General features: G+C 43.4%; 1 protein-coding gene across 4 annotated transcripts in view; it reads right to left on the bottom strand.

Moving 5' to 3' along the window:
• Positions 1 to 341: 341 nt before the first annotated feature.
• Positions 342 to 14,649, bottom strand: part of TNFAIP8 (TNF alpha induced protein 8) — a 111,416-nt gene continuing 97,108 nt past the window's right edge. For 3 of the 4 annotated variants that reach the window (XM_046000926.1, XM_046000927.1, XM_046000929.1), the window contains one exon: positions 342 to 1,993. In XM_046000926.1, the coding sequence (XP_045856882.1) occupies positions 1,428 to 1,993 (566 nt within the window). In that variant the 3' untranslated portion in view covers positions 342 to 1,427. Of the gene's footprint in view, positions 1,994 to 10,126; positions 10,453 to 14,649 lie in introns of those variants that run through there. The other variant, XM_046000928.1, reaches the window with a different exon arrangement.

Raw genomic sequence — 14,649 nt, 5'->3', positions numbered from 1 at the left:
TATCAAACAGGGAGACACTCTGCCTCTCTCGGCTGCTTGTCTGAGACGAGGGTGAGTGGGTTAAAGCAGATCACAACCTCTGGAATTTTTAAGTTGTAGGCTCTTCCCTGGTGAACTCCTATTGTAATGTCAGTCTTCTGGGAGGCAGGCAAATTCCAGGCAAAAGAGTATGTTAAATCATGGAAATAGCGCCAATGCAAATATTTAGGGCTGGGAGTTAAGTCTATTGTTTCCTGATAGTTGGTCAGCAGGTTTTTGTTTTTTTTTTCCCCCCAATAAAATAAGATCTTTACTTTATCATCCACACGCATAAAATTATATAGAAACAACACACAAAATGCTTAGAATACAAATATTCTTTGGTTTACTCATCAAGATAGCAAATAACAAAATAGCAAAAACCTTATCAGTTAAATAAAAAAGTGACATTCTTTATTTACCTATCAAACTTATTCAATGTTGAAATGCATTTTTTTTCATTCTCATGGCCCGTAGCAATATGTTCTTCCTTTTTGGCCCTTTAAGCCCCCTACATTATTTGGATGAGCTCATCTCTAAAATAAAGATTGTTGTACTTAGTATTGCTGATTTTTACAAGAACCATATAGATTTCTCCTTGTGTCTCTTACAGCTGAAACATATACTAAAAGTGGAGAGGCCACCAGCACATTTTCAAGAATTACCATGTTTTCAAAGTATTACTGTTGGTACTAAAAAACAGGACTCAGTCCCGAAGTATATTCGTCTATTAGACATTAGTCACAACGTCAAACAGAGCTGGGTCCTACAATACTGACTTCTGAGAAGCAGTTTCCTGTTTTCTGAGGGTTCGATCTGACCGCCTTCAATTCTTGAGTGTCTTAATTCTTGATGAAGACCCAACTTAACTGTCAGTGACAAAATCTTAAACAAAGGAGCATTGAACAAAAGGGACTTGAAAATGAAATCATCTCAAAGGGAGCAAGGAGAGCAAGAGAGGGTTTTCGGCTTTTTAACCAAGGTAGGAATACACAGTAAGGAATAATAGTGAATGAAAGTACATAACTCTGTACACGTGAGAAATACCCAACGTGCTAAAGACACAACAACTGACCTAAAAAAAAAAAAAACCACCTCTTGAGGTTTGGAGCCATCCACATTTTTCTTTGTACAACTCTCTATTTGCATCACACGACCAGAGACACCTTTCCCACGATCTGCGAACTGTTAGGGAGGGAGCGTTTCACCAGAGTTTTTGGCAATCTGCTTTTCTTCAAATAAAACAAGCTGCATAAAACATTAACTGACAACGTCGGACGCCTGAGCTGGGCACAAGTCTTTCGGAAACATGGGTCACCTTTAAAAAATTCGTTTTTCCTTCATAAATCAGCAGTGCTCCGTTTTCAAAGAAATCACGAGCGGTCCCAGTCTTAATGCACACGATCAGATCAGATGTTCTCCTCGTCCAGCATTTTGTTGACACCATCGCAGAGTTTTTGTAAGTGGGGCTTAAAATTCCCAAAGGGGTTATATAAGGCCGCTAAGAAATCACAATCTGAGAAATGGTCAAAGACGTTATTAACCCGTCCGTGCGACTTGGCCGTGAGATGGCGCTGGATGATCTGGTGAAGCATCTCTCTGCACTCGTTCAGCAGGCGGGATAACACGTTCCGGTCAAAGGTGTACTCCACCTGGTGGAAGCTGACCACGGTCATGGCCAGCTGGTGAACTTTCTTCTTGAATTTCTCCATCAGCGCCAGCTCGTCTTGGTTGAACTGGTTATTCCTGTAAAGGATGGCCAGCTTGATGACTGTCTTGATGAGGTTCTTAATGATCTTCTCTGCCTCCTTCTTGTTCTGGGTGTACTCCTTGGTCACTCGGTACAGCTCGTCCAGCACCTCGCTGCTCGTGTCATCGATGAGGGTGGTGGCGATGGATTTGGACACCATCTTCCCCAAGATCTTCTTTTGTGCCTGCACGGCCAGGTTTTTGGAATTGAAGACATCTGTGGCCACTACAAAGAAGCAAATTAAAAAAAAAAAAACAAACAAACATATTAAGGACGATGTTCCTTCTCACTTTTCCACTATATGGTTGCCTTCCATCTACTGACATCGGTTTCTGTTCAGAAAAGGCCTAAAACTTTACTACACTTCTGGGCATTTGGTTCTTCTTTCTTTCTCTTCCTTTTTTCCTTCCTTTCTTTCCTTCTTTCTTTCACTCTCTCTCTCTTTCTTTTTAAAAGATTTCATTTATGTATTTGACAGGAAGAGACACAGAGAGAGCACAAGCAGGAGGAGAGGCAGGCAGAGGGAAAAGCAGACTCCCTGCTAAGCAAGGAGCCTCATGCTGAACTCGATCCCAGGAACTAGGACCTGCATCGAAGGCAGATGCTTAACTGACTGAGCCACCCAGGCGTCCCAGGTTCTCATTTCTGAAAAGAACGGGCTCTTGTACATCATCATTACGGTCTCTGGTAACTCAAGTATTTTATACCTTCTGTTATATACTCAATACTTTGTTTAGCAGTTGAAAGTGACAACCTTTCCAAAGATAACTTTTTCTGATTATAAAAACGTTATATCTCATGAGGCAATGAAATATTATGCAGTTTCCCCCAGTTGAGTTTTATAAGAAATACATCAAAAATATAAAATCAACTCCACAACTGTCCTCTGGGCACCAGTCACCAAGAAAGACTTAAATAAACCCGTTTAAATGTAAGAAGGATAAATAGCAAAGCCACATTGAGTCAAGTAGCAAATTCAAGGAAGCAAATCAGAAGGAGAGCCCTGCTTTTTTTTTTTAAACTTCATTGCCATTCTTTTTTTTTTTTTTTTAAAGATTTTATTTATTTATTTGTCAGAGAGAGAGCACAAGCAGGCAGAGGCAGAGAGAGAAGCAGGCTCCCTGCAGGACAAGGAGCCCAATGCGGAACTCGATCCCAGGACCCTGGGATCATGACCTGGGCCGAAGGCAGCAGCCCAACCGACTGAGCCACCCAGGCGTCCCATGCTTCTTCTTCTTCTTCTTCTCTCTTTTTTTTTTTTTTTAAAGATTTTATTTGTTTATTTGCCAGAGTGAGAGAAGGAGCACAAGCAGGGGGAGGGGGAGGCAGAAGGATAACACAGACTCCCTGCTGAGCAGGGAGCCCCAAGCAGGACTCAATCCTAGAACCTAAGATCATTGCCTGAGCTGAAGGCAGATGCTTAACCAACTGAGCCACCCAGGCGTGCCCCAAGGAAATCCCTGCTTTAAACGTCAGCAGCAGAAAATCGAATTTCCTAAGACATTGGCCCGTCCCTTCCAGTTCAGCCTAACCAGCCCAGATTTCAATTCCCAGAAGTTAAGTCTTAGAAAAGAACAGTCATTCTTTGGAGAGCTCATTGTCTTTTGCTATTTCTGATGAATTGCTGTTCGTTCCCTTGAAACATTTACATATTCTATGGAAATAGCCACACTTTCATGAGCTCATGAAATGTGCTCCATGAATAAGACACTGAAAAAGCTGAGGCTCAGAGTTGGCTTTTGGAATTACCATCACTTAATTTGACGGAATAAGATACACGTAATAATCGCTGTGCATATTAAGTACGAAACACCGTGTGATGCTCTTAGCTTACATCTGGTCCATGAAAATGCTCAATATATACTTACTCCTCAAACCAAGTTTAATTTTTTCTCTAAATATCCCCCCCACCACCCCTGACACTGTGCATACTACTCAACCAAACTGTGCGCTTTCTTCCTCACCTTCTGGGTCCTCCAAGCTTAAGTTTTAGGGGTCTCTATCCCCACTCTGGGGGCCCAGGCCTGGATATTTGAAAGCAGTCGTTTAGTAATGAAAGATAAAAAAGTCTAAAAGTACAGATAGGTAGGAATGAGTCAGGACACAATTCTTTCTTCTTCTTTTTTTTTTTTTAAGATTTTATATATTTATTTGACAGACAGATCCCAAGTAGGCAGAGAGGCAGACAGAGGGAGAGGAGGAAGCAGGCTCCCCACTGAGCAGAGAGCCCGAAGGGGGCTCAATCCCAGGACCCTGGAATCATGACCTGGGCTGAAGGCAGAGGCTTTAACCTACTGTTTAACACCCACAATTATTTCTAGTTTGGACAGGCTAGCGGCAGAAAGCAAAAGGGCAGCTGCTTCCCAATCCAGGTTGGGAGGGTATCTAAGAAAAGACACTCCCCCCAGGTGGGGCTGTCATGTTCAGTCCCAAGCCTGGGCCAAAGTAGCTCGTGGGATACAACCCAGGTAATGCTAAGTGGTTCCTACTGACCAGGATGCCATTCATTAATATAATGGCCACATGCCCTGAAGGAGAGACTTCCCTGAACCATAACCTCTGTCCTCACATGTCGATAGCTAAATGTCTGAAACATGAACTGAAATTGCAGAAGAAGAACTGAAATATATTTTGAGAAAGAAAAGGAAAGCGAAAAAGCATGAGAAACGGCCAACGTGTGAAGGTTTCCAAGCTGTTTCAGATTTCCATCAGTTGCACCCAATTCTATTCCTTAAAGGTTTGCAAAAGAGTGCATGGGTTAATCCACATTAAATCGTTTGTATCAAAATACACGGACACACGTAGTTACTGTTACCACATTAAGACCAGGGACTGTCTTCCGTTGCAGAACTTAGGAGATGGATTTCAATAAATAAAACCGATTTATACAGGAAGGGATATCCCCCACATTTCAGATCCACGGGAAATAACAAGGATCTCAGAAACTCACATAATGTTGGAAGGTTATGCTGTGTTGCATCTACTAGGACCTGACACAGTCTCCCAACACCCGTCTGGGATTTACTACAATGTCTATTCGATGGAAACACTGTACACTATGAAATCACTGGAACCAGCCGGAGAGGAGTAAAAATCCTCTTCAATGTTCCATCTGCTTTCAAACATAAAGACAACAGGGAGAGTTCTTTCATGCAGTAGCCCTTGAACCTCCCACAAGAGAAAGTGTGAAAAGCCAGCCACGGCCAGCAAGATTGCTCCCAATTTAGCAGTAATGGGTCTCAACCAGGACAGAGAAGCTGACTTCTGAGGCTTTCCCAGTTGTTGCCCCAGAGGAACTGCAGACCCTGCTCTAGAAACACAGTGGCCACTTCCTCCTTTCGTTCTCTTCTCTGGGTTATGTCCAGCTTGGTCATCTTTGAAAGGGAAGCTGAAGCTCTTTCTCCCCCTGTGCAGGAAAGACATACATGCAGAGGATTTCTTTCCTAGCATTGGTGAAGGCTTCCTTGGAGCCAATGGGGGTTTGCAGCTGAGACCTGCTAGCCAGGGCTGTGTGGTCTGTGATCATGCAATATGATTTTTTTTCCCCCTTGCAAATTAACTGCCTTTAGCCATTCCTCCTTAGGCTCATTTGTCAGCTCCGCACCCTCCACTAGATCCCTTAAAGGCCTGGTGTATCTCAAGGCTAGTCTGGGATCACATTTTTCTCCTTTGCTCTACCCTTTACCCCCATGTGAGCTCTTCCACTCCCATGGCTTCTGATGCCCCTCAGGTGCCAGAACTCCCACACTTAGAACTCACTCTGACCCCTTTCTGGGACTCATTTTGCAAATGCATCAAAGGTTTTCCTTTTTCTCGGCTGTTTTGTAGGCATTCCAAATGTCCCCAACGCAGTCCTTCTCCATTCTGCCTTCATGAATAGCAGCCCTTCCAAGCATTTGCTCAAGCAGGGGGTCGGGAGGAGCCTGGCCATCCCCCAGCACACCATCTTCTCTCTCTTGCTCTCCCCATGACCAAGAGCCTTCCATTCTCCCTTCCCTACTTCCCTCCATTTCCACGGGTACCAGTCTAGTTCAAACCCCTTTCCAATCTCTTCTCACTGAGCAACCAGAGCCTTTCAAAATGTAGATTAGAAAAAGATGCTGACTTCCAGTCTTTGTGAACCAACACACTTCCTTGTTCCTGACATCCTCCTCATCTGCCTAAATTGTGATGGTCTGCCTCTCCTCCCTAGACAGTAAGCTCTCTATGAGCCGAGATGATACATCCCTGCCCTGGGTCATCTTCTGGGCTCCCGTGTGGGCGCCTGCTCCATGGCACTTCTTACAGAAGAGGAAGGCCACTTCCCCTCTCCCTTTGCCCCACTTAAACGCTTCCCTATGAAAACTTGCTGGCCTGCAAAACGAGAGTTTTAGATATATATGTTGGGGGGAGGGTTGTTTGTTTTAAAAGCTAGAGAAACAGATATTTGTTTTACCTAGCTAGCTATATGGTTTTCTTCTCTCACACTCAAGAGTGTGGTTTCTTTTACTGTCGTCATTCAGGTCTTTGTTTTTTTTTGTTTTTTTTGTTTTGTTTTGTTTTGTTTTTTAAAGAGGACAGACTCGTTGCACACAATGAGAAAACACTGGAGGGCAATAATACAAATATTTAGTACAAAAGCCAATGCAATGGTTTTGCCTTGCATCTGAGCCCTCTGGCTACAGTGGAAGATCAGACACAGGGTCAACCTGCTCCAAGCCCAGAGAAGTCTATGTTTAAACATGTAACAGAGGGACAGATGCAAGGTACGTCCTGGGAAGCCACAAAGAGGTGAAAATATGGTTTCAGTGTTTCATCAAGATGAATTCACTTGCGGCCCCTGGGTGGCTCAGCCAGTTAAGCATCTGCCTTTGGCTCAGGTCATGATCCCAGGGTTCTGGGATGGAGTTCTGGACTCGTTTTGCAAATGCATTCAAAGTTTCCCTTTTCCTTGGCTGTTTTGCAGACATTCCAAATGCACCATGTCTACAATGGAATCCTTGATTCCATCGTGCCCCCCAAAGCGTTTCTTCTCCATTCTACCTTCATGAATAGCAGTCCTTCCAACCATCTGCTCAAGTGGGAGGCCTGGCCGTCCCCAACCACATCCTCCTCTCTCTTGCCCTGTCCATGACCAAGAGCCTTCCATTCTCTACTCCCCATTTCCCTCCATCTCCACAGGTACGAGCCTAGTTCAAGCCCCTTTCAGGCTCTCTGCTGAGTGGGGAGTCTGCTTCTCCCTCTCCCTCTGCCCCTCTTGCCCTTCCTGTGCTGTCTCTCACTCTCTTGCTCTATCTCAAATAAAAAGATAAAATCTTAGTTAAAAATCTTTAATAAAAAAAAGAATTCACTTGTGTTTGGTAATATGTACACCCTTGACTAAGGAAAAACAATGTCATATATCAAAAATATACCAAGGACTGCCACTGACAAGAACGTTGTATAGAAAGAGATGTAAATGTTATTTTATGCCTACTTATCCTTGGGCCCTTCCTCTATATCTCTGTATCTCCTGTCTTGGTTTAACGAAATCAATCATCCATGTCTGCAACACTTGCTGTAAAGCAAATTGATATTCACGGGATTCCAGTTTTCAGCATCAACAACTATAAATATGGATGGTAAAAATACACTGAACTTTGTGTATAAGGGGAAGAAATGGGCTCATAAAAACAAAAACAAAACAAAAACAACTCCCTCAAAACCCCATAAGAACTTTTCCTAAAATGAATTCATGAAAAACTATAGCTTGCTAAACTCAACAATTTTCCAGAATATTATCGCAACTAAGACACTGCTCATCCAGTGAAGCCCTCAAGTAACTTTCCTTACAACCTCACCAGCAAGTGAATAATTTCATCATCCATCAGATTTGTTATACTTGGAAATTTGAAGCAGTGACTGCCGATGTCCAGGGATGCCATTGCTAATCCCCGCCTAGTTAAACTCTGATCCAGCGGACCCAGTCTTAGGAAAGATGGAAAAGAAAACAATTTAGAGAGCATGTCTGGTGGTTGTGGGGTGTTAAGAAAAGTTCTTTAAACAAATATATAAGACCTTAGCTCTCTCGCACCTGTAACACCGAATCTAAATGTGGCTTAGTAAGAAACAGTGGGGACAAGGAAGTGGTCAGAGCGAAGTGTGAACAGTGTCCCAAGAAGTCAACAGGCTAAGAGTTGCCCTCCCTGCCTTGCGATCTGGTGAGCTCCAGTGGAGAAGCCTTGGAACGGCTGGCGAGGGGTCTGTGACACCAGATCTCCACACTCAGAATTCCCCAAGTGAGAAACTCATCAACAGGAGAGAGAAGAAACAACGAACAAGGAAAAAAGAGAGGGAAAGTGCAGGGAAGGGGAGAGGTGGCAGGCAGCAGAGGCAACAACCGTGACAGCAAGGGGGGGGCCACCTTACCCAGAGAGGAGGAGACACCTGCCAGACACCTGAACCCTCAAATCAGCCTTGGGTTACACAGAGGGAGGCCCTGACATGAAGAAACATTGTCTCAGGGGGATCAGCACAGCTGGAGTCCTTCACCTGATACTAAAGGCAGATTCTGGTGTCTTTGTATTTTCCTGTCTCCAAGTGGCTGAAGACCAAGAGTATGCATCGTCACAGGGACAAGCTAGAGGATTCACTTTGGGCCCCCTGCCACCTCCAGAAGGAGTACACCCTCACTTTAAAAGGCAACATAATAGGGGTGCCTGGGGGGCTCAGTCGGTTAGGCGTCAGATTCTTGGATCTCAGCTCAGGTCTTGATCTCAGGGTCTTGAGTTCAAGCCCTGCATTGGGCTCCATGCTGGGCAAGAAAAGGGAAAAAAAAAAAAAGGCAACATAATAAAGAAAACACATGTTAGGGAAAATGGTGACTTTGAAATGGGCCGAGAAAGTGAAAAAGGAAAAAAAAAAATCACTGGGTGGCTTTTCAGTAGAGAACCAGGAATCATAAAGTATCCTGTCTATTCCAGATTCCTTTTAGTGCTCTTCAAGGAGCTACTCCACAACCCTGTAAGTTGTACAGACTAGCAGTACTGCAAATGCCTCTTGTCCCTAGAGATACAAATCCATTTTTTCCAGGGGACATGCAACTCAGTCTTCATTTTCTTGTTTGCCTTTGTCATGCTTTGGATTCTCCTGAACCAATGATAAGAGCTTACTGGTTCCTCATTAATTAGTGAGTTTGGTTAAATCTTTGGCATGCCCATTTTGTATTTTGGGGAGAGTCATGAGTTTACCTTCTTAAAAACAACTTTCAATGCATATTAGAATTTTTTCATCTGTACCATTTAAAGTAGAAAAATTATAGCATAAACCTTTAGCATACTAGTGAGAATTAATATACATTTCCTGCAGTAACTCATTCCACCAGGCGCCTGGAAAAGAAGGGTGTACTCATAAAAGTCCAAAGATTATTGTATCTAGTGGTTCCAGGAAATGCCATACCACTCAGGGATACAGCTGAGACTCAGTTTCCCCAACTGTCAGATGAGAATAAATGATGCCCAGTTCTAGGAACTGTTCCAAAAGGACTGGACATAGACCACCTAGTGGGGGTCTCACCCAATGCCTGGCACAGAGTACACTTCTCCACAGTTTTGTTGGAAGAACTCAACAAACTAAACTTCGAATGCATTCTGATGCTTTCGAATACTGAATCACATTTGGTCAGAATTAATCAACTCCTTCTGGATGAAATATGTAGCTGAGAAATGCAAAACACCAGATGGTTGTGTGAAAACAGAGGCCTCACAGAGACCTCAGTTTAATAAGGAGTTACATTTCCTTTTCCATGATGACAATATATTAAAGCTTTCTCATGGAATTTCTCTTTTTTAAGGTGTTGAATCTCTTGTTCACAAGGACTCTGATAGGTAGTGTGAGGGTATTTTGTCCAAAACAAACTGACCAATGGAGAACAGAATCGAAGACAAGAGGAGAGAAAGCATCACTGCCCATGCAAAACTGTGCAACTGGGAGAGATGCAGGGCAAATGGGCCCAAAGTAAAGTCAAAGCAAAAACCCACAACTGGCCAACAAGATTACCCCAAAGAGCACAGCATCTCCTGAGGAGTCTATGAACCAGAGAACCAGCAACCCAAAGGCAGGGCAGAAAGCCAAGTAAGAGCAGCATGAAGTAGACAGAAGGCTCAAGGTCAAGAGTCCCGAGCTGTAAATTTGAGTGCAATTTAATTCTTAGAACCTCAGTTTTCTCATCCGCTAAGCGGGACCTCATTTCAAGTCAGTATGTCTTGAAGGAGAGTGCATGAGTTAGGAATCTGAAAACACCCAACCGCAGGCTAGGATCGTGACCACAGAGCCTTGTCCCCTTATTTAATACCCACTGAAATGGAGGAGCAGGGATTCAAACCCAACCTAGACACTCACTGTGTTCTCTCTCCTCGTATGTCCCGGTGTTCCCTGTTTTCTGAATTTGTAGACAAGAGAAATTACGTCCTAAAGAAAACACTCTGAAGCCTTTCCCTGTATGATCTTGGGCTGTTTCTGCTGTTTAAATTCTGGAATCTCTTCATCGTGATTTTAGGATCAACTCCGCGTCCTTGACTCCTGTGGCTTCGCAGTGCGATGATTTTAAAATTGAAAACATAATTTCCTGAATCTCAGCCCCTTTAACTTCATATTAGACTTCATCTCTGCTCCTTTGCAGTCGACTTGCCAAAGGAATCGTGCAACGTCTTGATTTTTTTCTGCATGGCATAAACTCTGGCAAGATGTCTCTTTTGCCTCTAGCTTCACCCAGTACCAGGATTGGAAGAAAGGCTGGCGATATTTATATGAAGTAGACCCCGAGGAATGTCTGTCTTGTAAATATTAGTACAGATGATACAAGAATAGAAATGACTTTTGTGGTTACCCAAAGTCAGACCGAGAGGTTCATGGTCACGAGGATTCACTGGCTAACCACTGAATTTTGAACATGTATTTGAAGATCCCCAGAACCGCCCAGAATCTGCATTATCTTATTGAAGCTTCACAACAATCCCAAGAGGGAGGTTGTTATTGTCCCCATTTTACAGATAAGGCCATTGAGGTCCAGAGCAATTAAGTTACTTTCTCAAGGCCATATAGTCAGTAAGTGGGAGAGATGAGCTTGGACCTAGATATGTTCAACTTCACACTATTCTCTCAAGAGTTACATTACAAGACACGAGCTTTTAAAAAGAGGCTTCTTCTTGAAGGTATGGGAAATCTAATATATTCGGCAAAGCAACATGAAAGGAAGGGAAAGAAAACAAAAGCAAGAGACTAGTTCTCCTCTGGTGAAGGAAACAGATTCCATATAAAGGAGATCAAACCAGCTGGGTCTAAAATAGCTTGTCTTTTCAGGGAAAACCCTGAGCAGTTTTTAAACATTTTAAAAGATAATGTTAGGAAACAAAAAAATATGCTTACACTGCTCAAAGGCCAGATGTAAACAGTTAAAGCGAAAAGTCTCCCAGCTTTGCCCTTCAACAATACAGCCTGGACCCCAACTCCTGCTTCTCCGAGGTGAAAAGTGTTCTTAGATTTCTGGGACCCTTTGAGAGTTGGGCTTTTTCGTGCATAGATAAGAATACACATGAACAGATACTGAGCAGTATGAAGAAGTCTTACAGGCTTGCAGTTCTTAAGAAACACAACTTTTTAAATTTTTTTTCACGTTGGCTCCACACCCACCCTGGAGCCCAATGCAGGACTTGAACTCACAACCCGGAGATCAAGACCTGCACTGAGATCAAGAGTCTGATGCTTAACCGACTGAGCCACTCAGGCATCCCAAGAAATGCAACTTTTGAGGAAAGACAGACAAACTGTGTGTGAGTGTCCCTAGTTCCATGTGAGACTGATACAAAATGGTAGCTGCTAGGGGGACATGGCTGTTAACAGCACTACGAGTCCTTCCGTGAGCAATGAGAAGGTAGTGCGCATGAAACACAGATGTTTATTTAACGGAGGTGAACAAATGTTATGATTAGGGCAATCACAGATTATCATGGAAATGGAATACCTCTGAAAAGAGGACTATAATTACCCCATGACAACAGACCTGTGACTATCCCAGGGAAGTCTAAGCGGTCACTGAAGATGATTTACGCACTGAAGATACTCAAATATTTAGGACCCGAGAAATTTCTTGGGAAACCTCACGACGTTAAAAACAAAACACACCCAAACCCCAAAAACCTAGCTCTTTAAGAAGTTAAAAAAAGCCTAACGGGGAACAAAATTCTCTCTGGTGAAAGAAATCTGGGGAACAGTGTATACTAAGGTACCCCTTAAGAGACACAAAAAGCATTAATAACATTAAAGTCTGGAGGATTAATAAAATAGTCAAGAAGCACCATAACTTTATTTGCCCAAGTTTTCCAAATGAACTACAGGAAGGTCCCATATTTGTACAAATTTGTAGGTTAAGGTTGGCAAAAACTACTGGCTAACAAATTGACTTGTTATCCCTCTGGAATGAATTCACAATCGTCTTGTGCACATAGCAAGGGCAAGACAGGTGGTCAGGCAAAGCCAAGCAATGTGAGCATAGACTCCAGAGCAATACTGTCTGGGATGGAAGTGTGGTTCTGCCACTGAGTGCAGTGTCCCTGGGGCAAATTACCCAATGGCTCCATGCCTCAGTTTCCTCATGTGCAAATGAGGCCACCTAAGGTTTTTAACGAGGATTCAGTAAGAAAGACCCGTATAAAGGGAGAACATGAACCCAAAGACATGAAGCATTCCACAAAACTTCTGTTGAGTGTTTGTTATGTATCAGACACTGTGGTTTCAATGATAAATACCAGTTTCGATGCTCCCAGGCCCTCAGGGTGCCAGGGTGGGGGGGTGCGGTGCAGAATGCACCATGCCTAGGTTTATAACAGAAGCCTGTAAGCATGCAACAGTAGCAAAGAGAGGGAACATTCATTTTGCTGGATGCAATCATGGAGGCAAGCTAGGTTTGAAAAAGTTATCACAAAAGGAGATTGACCCAAAACATTGACCTTGAAGGAAAAGAAGATTCTGCCTTCCAGAAGTAAACATGACCATATTCCAGAGCTGATCTGTAGAACCTCCCCACCACCACCCCACCCCCCGCAGCTGGAGAGGGATTAACAATTCTTCCCAGGGGCAGCTGTATATCTCTGGTCAGTAGCCCAAAGATATGTGTAGACCGCATAGATTTTAGAAAAACTGGAAACACTGAGTATAACATGTTGTCTAGGCCAAGAAAACTCACAGCACAAAGGTGCTCCATTTTCAAGAGGATTGGTGGCAGGGAGGGGACATCTACAGTGGGTATCTGGGTCAGGAATGTCAATGACACAGGCCACCTGCCTCAGAAGAATCTAGAAGCTTCTTAGAAGTACAACCTGCCCTCCCTACTGAATCAGAATCCCCAGGACTACAATCTAAGAAGCTGCATTTATGAGAGGCACCCTATGTAGTTTGGATGTATAAACACTGAAGTGTACTCCCAGAATGCTACTCTTTAAAAGGTTTAGTCAGGGGGACTTGGGTGGCTCAATGGGTTAAGCCTCTGCCTTTGGCTCATGATCTCAGGGTCCAGGGATGGAGGTCCACATCCAGCTCTCTGCTCAACAGGGAGCCTGCATCCCCTCCCTCCTCCCCCCCCTCCACCCTTCCTGCCTACTTGGGATCTCTCTATCTCTCCAAGTAAATAAATAAAATGTTTAAATAAAATAAAATGTTCAGACAGACATACTTCGGGCACACAGGCATGCTCTAAGTAGACCCTGGATGGATTTAATTCCCTCTCAAAAATTTTTCACCAAAAAGTAGATGTGGGCTTGTGCACAGAATCCAAAGAAAATGTTTTAAGAATAGAGCTTATTGTAGTAAAGCCTCAAAGAATTTTAATGCTGTGTCCAAGAGAACAGAGAAGTTAGTCTCTCTTAAATGTTACTTAAACCAAAATTTGGACAGGGCCTAACTCTATCACTCATACAGGTTTGAAATAAAATTTAAAAATGTCCTACAAGTATTTATGCAAAAGTGACCTTAGTGAACTGTTCGTCTTTTAAATTAAGTGAATGCTTCCTTATTTATTATGTTGGATCAAGAGAGGTGATGTTTCTCTTTCTCTCTCTTTTTTTTTAAGATTGTATTTATTCATTTGACAGAGAGATAGTGGAACACAAGCAGGGAGAGTCGGGGAGGGGGAAGCAGGCTTCCGGTGGCGCAGGGAGCACGAAGCTGGTCTCAATCCCAGGACACTGGGATCATGACCAGAGCCAAAGGCAGACGCTTAACTGACTGAGGCACCCAGGTGCCCTGGTGATGTTTCTCTTAAAGATTTTTCAATTAAGCTGGATTTATTTACACATTTCTCAAGGGCATGAAACCTTTCCACTATTGATAAAATCCCATCTCCTGCCAGAGTGTAGAGGAAAATCCTCTAAATAAGCTCTATGATTTTTTTAAATTTTTTTCCTTAAAGATTTACTTATCCATTTTAGAGAGAGAAAGAGAGAGAGAGCCCGAGAGATTGCATTTATAAAGAGGCACTCTAAGTGGTCTGGGTGGGGCGGGGAGGAGAGGCAGAGAGAGGGAGAGAGAGAATATCTCAAGCAGACTCCCCGCGGAGTGCAGAGCCCAATGCAGGGCTCGATTCCAGGACCCTGAGATCATGACCTGAGCCGAAACCAAGTTAGATGCTTAACCAACTGAGCCACCCTGGCACCCAAGCTCCATGTTTTCCCACCCTGTGAGGGGCTCTGGCTCCTGATGAATATTTACACACACACAGTGCTTAGAAAATCAGTAACGGGTTTTAAAATTCAGCACACAAGAGTGCAGTTTCGTTATTAAATCAGACCCTAAAACGGGCATCAGTAGTCAACGTAGCCCTTCTGGTTTCATCAGGTGGCTCCTGGTTAAATACTATGGACAATCAGACA

Source organism: Meles meles, chromosome 3 (genome assembly GCF_922984935.1).
Source record: "Meles meles chromosome 3, mMelMel3.1 paternal haplotype, whole genome shotgun sequence".
Classification (NCBI taxonomy): domain Eukaryota; kingdom Metazoa; phylum Chordata; class Mammalia; order Carnivora; family Mustelidae; genus Meles; species Meles meles.
This window is presented reverse-complemented; position numbering and strand designations above follow the sequence as displayed.